Raw genomic sequence first — 12,676 nt, 5'->3', positions numbered from 1 at the left:
CAAGATTTTATAACATTTTAAGTAAAGAATGACCCTTGTGTTTCTGTAGGCTGTTGTCCTTAATTTATTTGATGGTCAACATTATTTTTTTTCCACACAATGTTAGTAATGTTTACAAGGTTGTGAAGAGGTTGATGCAATTTACTCTTTTTAAAAATGAGAAAACTAAATGTTTCAATTTAAAAATAAGAAAACTAAAATTACATATTACAGAAATCAAAATTGAATTTTAACCTAAAAATTAATATCTAATGGCTTAAAATTGCTTTTCCATAGTTGGAGACTTGACAATGTACCCATCCTAGCCTATGAATTCTTTCATATAACTAGATATTTAAATACAAATGACTTTAAGAGCATGTTTAAGTAAATTTCTTGAAGAATAATTATAAGAGAAAAAAAAAGAAAATAATTTCTATAAGCTAAATTTAGCTTCTCCATAAGCTAATTTTTAGAATCTACTCTACATTTGTTTCTCCAAAAAGTTATTTTTAACTTATGAAAAGTTTTATTTATTTTTCTTCTTATTTTCTCCTTTTATAAGTACTTTTGAAGTTTATTCAAACGGGTCTAAGTCCCTTTATCTCTTGTTTGAATATATGAAAATGTTATGGCATTTAAAGTTTCTTGTTTGAAAAAAAAAACACAATTTTATATGAACTAAAACCAAAAAAAAAAATATATTATAAGGACTACAAACATGTGTAAATCTTATTTTACATATAAATTAATTTCTACAAATAATTTGCTATAATTTTTTAAATAATCCAAACAAAATGAATTATCTTAAAATTACATTCAATTAACATCTAAATATAATATTTTTTTCGTATAATACATATAACAATAATCGACTATAGATAATTAGGCACAGTCAATTATTAAAATAATCTCCAAAACCAATTCAGTCCAAATACACACCTGATATAATTCAAAGCATAAAATGAAGTTAAATACCAGCTTGAAAAATATTCCAACTGCAGATCAATATCAGAACAAGAGGATATTACACGAAAAGTTCATAAACCCCTAGACAAAACTTCACCAACACAATCTTAATTTTTTCTCAAAGACGTAAACGTGGCAAGTCCAGAACAATAAAGAATGAAAGGAAAGTACTACAACTATTCTAAAATACAAATCACCTCTGAAGCTTGCAAAGGTCCATACACTATGGAGGGCATTTCTAATCAACTTCAGCATTTAATATGCCAAAGATGATGCCTCCAAGCTCCAACAATGTTCGACTGGTCGCAGCGAAGGACACCATCATACATGCCATCAAGATCATTTTTCTTGTCTGAATAATACCTTGTTGATGCTTACAGGGCTGGTCTGCAGGAAGAATATGCTGGCCAAGTCTGTTTATTCAAGCCAAAAATCATGAGAGAAGCTTGGCACATATACAAGAAATCACACTGCAATGGAAGGCTGAGAGGAAAATGTTGACTAAGAACACGAGTTACATGGCTGCTGCCAATGTTAACATAGCAGCAAGTACACAAGATAAGTGGAAGTCCAGCAAGAACGACTTAGCGGGAAGTGGGACCTAGCCATAAGAGAAGTCAGCAACTGGGATAGTCAAGGATGTTCCTTCTGCCCCCAAGAACTCTTCAAAAACGTTTAAAGCTTTTGCTGGGTTTGATTAGCCGTTGAAACTCTATTCAAGGGAGATCCTACAAATTCTTGTAGTCACGTTTGGTGCCTATAGGAACGTGTGCAATGGATAACAAAATGTTAAAACAAACACAAACTTTAACTGTAGAAGAAGCATCTAAACACAGCCCAAAATTTTTGTTTTTACTGCAAGACAAGGATACTATTTGATTGATCGTATGAGCAAGTATGCCCATTTTGTGGCTTTTTTGCATCCATTTGCAGCCGTTAACACTTGCTCAGCTATCAATTCTATAGACTACATGGAGCACCAGTAGAGATAATTAGTGATAATGATCCTGTTATTGAGAGTAACTTTTGGAAGAATTCTTCAAAAATTCTTTGGGAATTGAACTGAAGATTTTCCTCTTACCATCTCGTTTGAAGTACAAGGCCCTTGAGGGCAAGGGTCCTTTTTGGGGAAGGGGTATTGTTATGTAAACACAAATAGGATAAGAATGTTAATCAGTTAGTTAGCCAGCTACCATTAAATGGATTTCATAGCTGTTGGGTAGCTGCCTATAAATAGAGCAGGGCTATGTATTTTAGACAGACTAGAGCAATAATAACAGAAGTGCAGTTTACAGTTCTCTGATATCTTTGTTTTTCTCATCTCTATCCTCTTGGCTCTGTTCTCTTCTTCCCTCTTCCCCTCTTTCTTTCTCTTTCCCACCTAAATTCTTTATCATTTTTTCAATTGTTAGTAAACTTTTACTTTATGATTCAAACACAGTTTGGGGGCCCAATTAAAAGATTGCATTAAGATAATGGGAAGAGTGTGAATCAAATCCTTTCTAAATTCCTCAAAGATAATGTTGTTGTTCATGAGTTAACTTGTGTGTACACCCCTTAACAAACAGGGTTGCAGAAAGCAAAAACTGCCATCCCCTTGAAGTTCCCAGAAATCTACTCTTCCAAATCACCATTCCTAAGTCATTGGGGGGAGTTGTGTTAAACAATTTTACTTTTAACCATAACCTAGGCAAATTAGAGAAGGAATATCACTACCTAATTTCGTATGTGAACCAAATGGAACACTAAATTATTTATTTTCAATTATTGTTATTAGATGAGAAAGTCTTTGAAGTAATAACTTACTGGTGTATGACATAGTTATTAGCTGGAACGGGATAGAAAATTTCTGAAAGAAGATTATTTGCATCATGGATTCCTATTAATATAAAAAGAATAACTAGTTAAAATGTGTTTTCAGAATAGAAGAGAAATACCTACCAATAAATAAGATGGAGGAACTCATGAATTACTTAAAATGATTTGTAGACTGAGCTTTGAACTGATGGTTTATGAACTGAAATCAAATGACATGATATCTTCAACTTCAATTTAAATCCAAAAAACAGATAAAAAAGAAGATAAAGGAGGGAGCAAATCCACATTGGCTACTATGAATTGTTTATAAGAACTACTACGTGAAAGATTTATTCTAAACAGACCAAACATAAGATTATAGTCCTAAAATAGCAACAAGTTTTTTCTAACCTCCACCACTACAAATCGTTTTACTTGCTTTGAATGATGGAGCACGCCTCACCTCAGGTCCTGCAGTTGCCTACAATCAATATATAGATGAAACAAACCAGTTTTAATAAATCGCATGGTCATAAACTTTTTTGTTTGGGTTAGCTTATTTTGTGTTTAAAATACCATATAATCAAAATCTTACTAAAAAAACTTTTGGAGAAAAAGCTATTTTTTTACAAAAAATTAAGGTACTCAAAAGATTCACTTAATGACACTGCAAATGAATCCCCTTCCCCTCTCCCTACTTTCTTTGTTTTTTATCTCCTCGCCCAATTAATTCACTGGTTACTTACACTTGCCACAGGATAAGATTATAATTAAGTGTCTGCCCATGGTTGCTACAATGACTTTTCTATTAATGATATGTAAAAGAGATTGATGAGTTTTGTGGCATGTTTGAGCTACTTCAGCTCACTGTTTTCTTTCCTTTTCTTTTTTTATTAAGGAAATTTTTTAATTCTCCCCCAGATGTATCTTCTCTCCTTTCTAGAAAAACTTTTATGCAAAATAATATATGACAAGAAAACTCCTACAGATTAGGACAAAGCTTAGTGATACTATGAGTTTGATGAATTACAGAAGTCAGAAAACCTATGAATAAAATAATCGGGAAGCTACATAAAACTGGAGAACTTGAATTGGTTTTCTTAGTTATTTGAAAAGGGAATTATATAGAGCTTTCAGCAAAACCAGCACTGATATAATAAGTGCAAAATGAAAAAACAAATATTGTCAGGGAAATGGAAGGAAGACTAATATATAATATAGAACATGTTTAATGTCCCTAATTAAGCAGATTTTGCCTTTCAGATTTTAATGAAGAAGCAGGAAAGACCCAGTTTTGGGATTCATATTAAAATTCTAGAAGTAATTTTAGAACCTTCAAAATAAAAAAATAATGTGACAGAAAGGTCAGCATACCTAACATGACAAAGTTTTTAGCTCCTTAATCTCCTGCACTATGAATCATCTTGAGGAAATATTGAATCACCTAAAGCAATTTTTGCCTTCTTGGTTAAGTTGAATAGAAGCAGAATAAATTAAGTGCACTAGCGCATCATCAAATTCTTCAAGTTCACCAGAATTTTGTAATTGACGATATGAAGGAGCCATGAGATTTGCTGCAACGTCAACCAACTTCCACAAAGAGTGATTATATGCCATTTTGATTATTTTAATGGGCAACTGACTGGAAGAATCAAGACAAGACATAATCACATCCCAGCAGGCTTCCTGAATATTTTCCAAAATCCAGAACTCAGCAAGCCAACAAAGCTCCACATATGGTTGTAGATTGAATAGCTTTTCTTCATCATCCATATTATCCCACAAGCATCCAGAGGGAGGATTAGGCAGCTCATCAGAATAAAACCACTGCACTAGTTTGATCAATGCTTCCCAGCTAATATCAACTTTTATGACTTGTGAATGACTGCAAGAATGAATAACATTTAAGACTGACCCTTAGGGGAACAGACAAGGCAATCAAAATGCAAAAGGGACACAAAAATTAAAGCAAACAGAGAAGGCTTGAATAGTTTCTTATTAGAAATGAAAAATTCTTCCACATCTAAATTTCCAAGGATGTACCAGACTAACTTGAGAGTTCAAATGAAGTTAACATCGGATGAACATAACAATGCAAACCATGATGACAAAAGACAAGGTTCCAAACCATTTCCAACCAATTCTTAGATTAAATTATTTAGAACTCAAGACTCAAGAACATGTGTCAATGAGTTTCCAAAGGTAATATACTTAGTTAAAATATGCTTGTGAAGAGAAGATTTGAATCATGGCTTTGTCAGGATCCAATTGCAAGGTGTGGAGCTTGAGTCCCACATTAGAAGTATGGGACTCTAGTGCAGGGGTTTAGAAGGCCTTGGGCCCCAAGGTTCTTATCAGGTCTTTAATCAGAGTTTAATCCTAGAACAGGTAGCATAGATATTGTCAACAGAGGATAAGATATAGACACCCATGCATGTCTTCCTTTGGACCATCTACATGTTCAATTTTCATGAGCTCCAGCTTGAATAATAGGCAAAGCTTTTGGGTGTCATTTTCATCATCTGTATATCAGAAAAAACTGTAAAATAGATCAATTATCAATGTCTTGATCAATAATCACCTTTCTCGCATTCCTGACCGGAATAAACCTTGTAAATAATCACAACCAGACTGCAATATAACTTTGTGAACATGCATATGGGGCACTGTGTCAGAACAAATGTTGCATGTCCACCCAACAAGTTTATTTGATTTAGCTTCCAATATAGCATCCCTGAAAAGAAATTGAAAAAATCAGAATTTCTCTCCCAAACCTTGCAAACAAATGTTAGCAATGTCACTGTTATTATTCTTCATTGTATAGAAAGTAGAAACCCTTTACTTACCCTAAATACAAGTCAAGAAATATATAATCAATAAGCAAGCTCCAATCAGTAAGTTTAGCTAATAGTTGTCTTACTATATACTTGATAATAATAATAATAATAATACAATTGCATTTAGCAACTGCTTCCAAGTTCAATAGTCCTTTCAGAAACATACCTCTCATTTTAAAAACACTGAATGAACCTAACAACCTATTAATGCTGAAGGCTGCTATTCTAGTATATGTGAATTAATGCACAGGGTTTTGTGGGAAATAAAGATGGGAATAGACATAAACAAAAAAGAAAATGCAAGATTACACCAATCACATGCAATTTCAAGATATTTTATAAGAAGCTGATCAACAAGGAAATCATACGAAAAACAACTTCCGGCTGAACCAAGAGATGGAGTAAGATTAAAGCTGGGGAAAGGTGTGCCCCACTTTGGACGTTGTCTATAAAGCATTTGCAGGAGATGCTGTAGTTTGCAGCGCTTAGCAAGAATTTTCAGCTTCTTCACTGTTTCTTCTCCTGCATGTAAACATCCCAAGTATACATATTCCAACAACAACACCAATGCTTCATAATCAACATGAGAAGATAATTGAACTTCTCTCATGGTCTCTCTGACAAACTTATCTGTTACCTTTTCAGAATTCTTCATACTAGGTAACAATTGAGGAGGCAGCAGTGATGGACATCGAACAGCAAGAATAACACCATGAACACTCACAGACACCCCATTTGCTACAACGAGCCGCATATCTGAGTATTCTTCCTTATTGAGAGATTTCCCAATCCTTTTGGCTAACTCATTTGGGAAACCGTAAAATCCAAAATAAGTTAGAATATACAAAACATACCATCTCACTCCAGGACTGAAAGAGTTGCCACTACAGATCTCATGAAGTTTGCTAACTAACTGAGCTCTAATATTTGTCACCTCTCTAGAATATTGCTGAGAATTATCTTGTAGAAGGTCACACTGACGAAGAATTTCAGACAATCCCAACAAACTATAAAATAAGAGAACATTGGAACCTTCCCAATCTTCTTTATCCATACAGCAACAAGACCTTTCCTGGAATGTTGTGTGCAAATGAGGAGTGAAGTTTCGCCTTTCTACATGAATATCATTACTTAAGCATCGTTTCACAAGAAGAACAATTGCTTTTATCCCTTTGCTCTCTATGATACAGCTTTGATACTCTGGTAAACTTGAAAGACAAGTCAACCCAATTAAGTTAATAACCAGTTGAAGTTTATCAAATGATCCATAGCTTTCTAGGGATGATGTATAATCTAGAGTATGTATTAAGCTTTTCAAGCATGACAAGCCTTTCACCTCAAGTGCATCTAATAATAAGAATCTAGCATACGAGGAGATGGTATTACATGGAGAATGAATCATCATTAGAACAGCCCTTGATACTGGTTCACTTTGAAAATGATCATCAATATCCTTTTGACATATTCGGCACCATTTTTCAAGTGTATCCACAAAACTCAAGCTATAGACAAAGGAGAAACTAGAATTAGTATATTTGGAGAGCATCAACACAATGAAGGTGAAATAAAAGTTCAGCTATAAAATTTCAGAAAATAATCAACAGTATTAGTAAGAAACTGAGACATAGGATATATCATAATATCAACGTGTATACACATGATAAATCCATCAAGAAATTATAATGGAAAGAATACAGTTTACCATGCACATGTAATTAGTAAGTTGATGCAGAGCTTGCTTCCATGAGTATAAGGGTTTAAATTTTCTCCACAATGAATAGTAAGCCACCCAAGAATGTCCCACAGATAACTCCTAAGACCAAGATGATAATTGGCTTTTAATCCCTCTTTTGCCATGGATATTTGTTTTTCCAATGACAAGACAGGCTCAGACAATTGGTCTTGAATATTTTCAATCAGAAGATTAAGGAGAATTCTATCAATTCCTTGTTTCCAAAAATTGATATGATGATCACCTGCCCAGCGAGTTATTAGAGCCAACTGGCATGCTTCCACTGACAAAGACCCATGGTTGTTCCCAATTTTTTTAGAACTCAGCCCAGTTTCTTTCATCCCACAAATTATTGCATCAACAAGGGCTTCACCACACAGACCAACCACTTCTAAACAATTCTCTTGGGATCTCTGAACAGATGATAAAACCAATCTTTGTTAGGAGTGATACTTTATATTACAGTGATAATCTTAGAGAACAATTAAATGTTACCAATAGACATTGAGCAAGCCTAAACCCCTCTATCTGAACAGCATGAGGGTTTGATTTTCCCATTGCCTGCACAACCATCTGTGGAAATCCTTCTCCATCCTCTATAAGTTTTCTTGCTACAGAATCACATAAAGCTGGTAACAAAATAGAAATTAGTTGGTCTAAATACTTGAAAATGGATGATAAAAGTTTTTGTTTGTAGTGGAAGGTGGAGGGATATTTTAATACCTAGAGATGTGTACAGCTTTAAAAGTGCAATTTTAATAGAACTCTCTGTCCTTGTATGGATGTTTGCTAAGCCTTTCATAAGTATAACATCATTACCAACAGAGAACCTAGATGGAGGCCAGCGCCACAGTATTGCGCTCAAAAGCAAAGTCATCTCTTTGAAATATTCAATTTTCTTTGCATCTTCAGCAAAAAACTTTATATTTCTGACTATACGTATGGAAGTCTCTGTTTCGTTCAATGCTTCCATAACTGCCTTCTCACTTGTAGCACTCAAATTTGAGATTACCAAATTCAAAGCAATAGCACAGGGTGTTGCAACTTCTACTTGATGCGAAGATAACAAGGATGACAGACAATAAACAAGATCCAACATATGCAATTGCAATAATGAATTAGGTATAGAACTAACTAACTTCACTGCCACATTTGATGCCATGCTTAACAAAGCCTCACTTTTGCATTGAAGAATCCATAATAATGCTCCCAAAATACTATCAGCAACAGATTCCTAAAGAAGTAAAGCAACGTAGGGAAGTACATATTTCATTGTTATTGAAAATATCAGACCAACTCATTTATATCAAACCATTCTACATAAATATATATGTTGGAATTTGTACATTAGTAACCAGTTTCAAAAAGTATCTGTTTGCCTTGAGAAAATATTTTCTGTTTTCACTTTATTTCGTGATTTCAAAAGTTAGTACAGTAAAAATGACATCAGAAAACAGGGAACAAAGTGAAATCTCAAACCAAATGGACACTTAGGAAATGTTTTCTTCTATTTAATTTATAATTAAACTGAAATGCAAATAAATCATTGCAAGTAATTCCCCGATGTAAACATAATCCTAACTTCCTAAGTATGCCGAATGCAATTGACTAGAGCAAATTCATTAAAAGAAATCAACAAGTTCTTCAAACTTTTCATGTACATACAGTCATATATGATTTAGAACTCTAACGAACTAGCATAAAACTCCAAATTCAGGTTCATATTGTTCTATTAACTACAGTCAAAAAATGTAAACAATGTACCTTAACAATAGCATGACGTGCAGCACGTGCATCTCCCGATAATGAATCAAGAAACGCACCAATTGATCGCAGCACATTTTTCTGCACTTCAATGTTGGCACACTGCCAATTCCATCTATTTGTCTTCTCATCAAAATGTCTGTTGAAAAAATATATTAAAAAAGATTCACAACAACAACAAAACAAACCAAGGATCAGAACCCTTGCTTTTATCAGTTGAATTTGCATTGGATCACGCACACAACATTTCTAACTTCAATCCAAACATGTGCATAGAAAATTAAATGGTGGGTAGCAGGGTGCCCACTATGTCAAAAGTGAAAAAGATAGAAAATTTCAAGAAAATTTTACGGAATAAAAAATTGGGGGGAAGTGGGGGGTGCGAGTTGAGACCTGGTGCCAAGGTTTAAGGCGTGGAGAAGACGGCGATGGAGGGTCTGCATATGAGAACTGATGCAGCGATCGTTCTCTTTCTCTTTCTCTCTGCTGGATTTCATGGTTTCTACGTTTTGTGGGAGAATTGAAGAGAGAGAGAGAGAGAGGATCAAAGTGAAAGAAGAAATTGAATTGTGTTGAAGAGAGGAGCTCTGAGTTCAGCTCTTGATGGATGTTTGAACACCGCCGGAACTCGCCCTTCTAGCAAACTCTGTATTTGTAGACACTAACAACATTTCCAATCATGATTATTTTATTTTATTGGTGAAGGGATTATTTGTTTTTCTATTTGAAGAAGTTTTCATCAAATGTTATTTTAACCTTCTGAAGTGGGGAAAGTCCAGAAATTTCTTAAGTTCTCTCATCAAAATATGTTCTTTTTTTTCTCATTTTGCCTCAAATATTGTTTTTAATATTACAATTTTGCCCCCCCATGACCCGACCCGACCCGTAAAAGGGGTTAGGGTTTCGCGTTTCCCACTATAAATACCGAAACAAGTGCTTTGTCTCCACACGTTCACATTCAGGAATCGTTTTCTTCAGAAATTTGCCATCGTTGAGAGAAGCGTGAGAGCCTTAGTCGTTCAAGATGAGAGCTAAGGTTAAACGCTTTTCCTTTGATTATTCATCTTTCTTCCTTTATCGCCTTTTTTTTTTGTTTTTGTTGATTTTCTTTTGTGTTTGTAGAATCGCATTTTTATTTGATTTTACTTTACCTGTTTCGAACTTTTCAGGATCCGAGTATAATTGTGAATTAGTCTACTCGATTGTTTAATGTTTGATTTTTTTTCTTTTCAATATTGATATTGCGTCGGAGAAATGGTTTTCTGAATTGCTGATGTATTGGGTGTAAATGAGACTGCTATGATCTTTGCAGTTTGTTTGTTGTTTTGGATTTGAAGGAATTTGATGCACTCTATGATTTGGGTGTTGGAAGAAAGTGAATTGTCATAATTCATCTAATTTGAAATTGGTTAGATTAGTTTTTGATGTGATGTGATTGGATTTTTTTCACAGATAGGTAGTGTTGTTCCCTGTGGAACCCAATTTTTCCTTGTGCTGCCATTATTGGATGTCAGTGGTAGTGTTTGATTTCATAAGGATCAAATTGTACGTTAATCAAACATCATTGAATGCCATGGTCTGTCTTGTGAATTTGGTATTTATGCATTTGAAGTCATATGTACCTCATTGTTTTATACTATGTTTGGTTCAAAACAGGGGAAGGAAAGGGAGGGGAGTGATTACCTTTGTCAACACATTCCAATACTACAAATCACTTCTTTTGTCCCTCTAAATCCCCCAATATTGGAGGGTGATGAAAATGGAAGTGCATGAATTTTAGCCCTCTCTTTTTCCTTTCCTTCTTCATATCTTTGAACCAATCCATGAAAAATTTAAAAATTCTTCCTTTCTTTACCCTCCCTCCCACTTCACTTCACTCTTAACAAATCACTGTGAAGGAAAGGTGAGGATTTGGCATTGTGGAGATTAATAAAGGACGGGTTTGGCTCCTCTAAATCAATGGCTTATATCATCATTTTCCCCCTAAATCGAGTTACTCTAAAGGAGCTAAATCCTAAAGATGGGTGCTGCATTTATGTCAAATATAGTTTAGTCATGTGTGACTTTTGAGTAGGGAAGTTGTGGTATTAGTTAGTGTGTAAAGTGCTAGTATTAAAATTTCATATCATTTTGTGCATGATCTTTTTGTCCTTTAACTATTGTTTGCCACAAGGTTCTGTTTTTCCTTTTTCTACAAGACAAGACTAACACAATGTTGCTATGTATCAGTGGAAGAAGAAGCGCATGAGGAGGTTGAAGAGGAAGCGCCGAAAGATGAGACAAAGATCTAAGTAGGTGCTTGAGCAGGAGTTGAGATGAGCTTTCCATCTGCTACCAGCCTCATGACATTTTAGGCTGTTATGGCTCTTATGATCTTGAGGTCTAGTCGCTAGGGGAGCTTCACTCTTGACTTAGTTTGCTTTACTGGTCCTGGTCCTGGTCCAAGACTATTGAGTGTGGGTTAAGTTGTGATGTTTAGTGTTTTGTGGTATCTAATTATGTACTGGTTTTTATACTTTTTGGTTGAATAGCTATATATTAGTATCGAGACTTCCATGAAAATTTGATCCTATTGTATGCTTGAAGTGACCTCTAATCGTTAGCTCATATATAATGCTATGTATATTATCACAACTATTTTCATCAACAATTTTTTATCATATTTTCACATAGTTAGCGATCTAGCCTGGGGCCTCTGTCTTATTTTTGTTGAGCCTAATCATTTTAAATTAGATAATATCAATGTTATTTTCATTAATAAATAGTGTAATGGAAGTAAAATTGATTTTGCCTACAACCAAATAGATAATTATTTCCTGTGTAGATTTGGTGTTAGAATCGTGCTGTGAATAGAATTGAGTTTGAAACAAATAAAAAAAATTTGTTGACTTGTGTTTTTCTATTGAAGTTTTACTGATATTTTAATGGTAAAAGTAGAACAAAAGGGTCATGAAATAAAAAGAGACTAATGTAATTTTGGTCTCTATTGTACATTTGGCCAAATAGAAAACATCTAGTCTAATTTTGCGATTTTAGTTTTCTTATAAGACAGATTAGTTCGCAATTTCTGTACAATTTGGGATTTGGTTCTTTTTTAAACAAATGCTTTCCATTTGAAGAATCAATATCGTGGATTTTATAAAACTAAAGGATTAAAATTTTTATTTTAAATTTTAAAATAGAGGAATTTTAATTCTAGATTTTGAAAAACATAAAAAAATAAAATTATATATTTTAAAAAATAGAAAGATCATAATTAAAAAATTTAAAAAATATGAGCAGCAAAATATTGAATTCTACAACTCAAGCGAGAGCTACACATTAACATCAATACACCAAGAAAATTTCTTTACAATAACATCAATACACGGGGAAATTTTTTTATGATCATAGTTGGACACAACCAGGAAAATGTTTATACCCTCTTTAAGAAATATATATGACTAGAGGATAAAAAAAGTTTGACAACAGGCAGAAAAAAAAAAAAAGAAGAAAGAAAGAGTCTGATAAAGCCTCTTAAGTATGTTTCGATGGGATTAATTGATGAGTGCGATATTTAATTTTTTATATTTAAAAAGCAATGGAATCTATAGAAATT

The 12,676-nt window shown here is 33.8% G+C and overlaps 1 protein-coding gene and 1 long non-coding RNA gene across 23 annotated transcripts; one reads left to right on the top strand and one right to left on the bottom strand.

The window, feature by feature from the left end:
- Positions 1-969: 969 nt before the first annotated feature.
- Positions 970-9,608, bottom strand: LOC100786565 (BTB/POZ domain-containing protein At1g04390). Of its 22 annotated transcripts, none has more exons than XR_005888579.1 (12): positions 9,472-9,608; positions 9,079-9,217; positions 8,038-8,548; positions 7,810-7,943; positions 7,285-7,727; positions 5,951-7,084; positions 5,327-5,479; positions 4,120-4,630; positions 3,157-3,226; positions 2,890-2,965; positions 2,755-2,797; positions 970-1,705 (listed from the first exon to the last, which is right to left on the bottom strand). XR_005888579.1 is itself a non-coding variant. In XM_041009525.1 (10 exons), the coding sequence occupies exons 1-9, from the start codon at positions 9,573-9,575 to the stop codon at positions 4,158-4,160; spliced, it is 3,003 nt and encodes a 1,000-aa protein (XP_040865459.1). In that variant the 5' UTR covers positions 9,576-9,608; the 3' UTR covers positions 970-3,226; positions 4,120-4,157. The 22 variants fall into 22 exon arrangements, 1 of the variants encoding a protein (XP_040865459.1); XR_005888568.1 differs by having other exon boundaries at positions 2,755-2,827; positions 2,922-2,965; XR_005888582.1 differs by lacking the exon at positions 2,755-2,797 and having other exon boundaries at positions 4,120-4,189; positions 4,278-4,630.
- A 252-nt stretch (positions 9,609-9,860) lies between these two features.
- On the top strand, positions 9,861-11,640 carry LOC100782141 (uncharacterized). The gene is made up of 2 exons (XR_137306.5): positions 9,861-10,114; positions 11,308-11,640. It is a non-coding gene; the product is annotated as an uncharacterized lncRNA (long non-coding RNA).
- The last annotated feature ends 1,036 nt before the right edge of the window (positions 11,641-12,676 follow it).

The sequence above is a fragment of the Glycine max genome, chromosome 15 (assembly GCF_000004515.6).
Source record: "Glycine max cultivar Williams 82 chromosome 15, Glycine_max_v4.0, whole genome shotgun sequence".
Lineage (NCBI taxonomy): Eukaryota > Viridiplantae > Streptophyta > Magnoliopsida > Fabales > Fabaceae > Glycine > Glycine max.
This window is presented reverse-complemented; position numbering and strand designations above follow the sequence as displayed.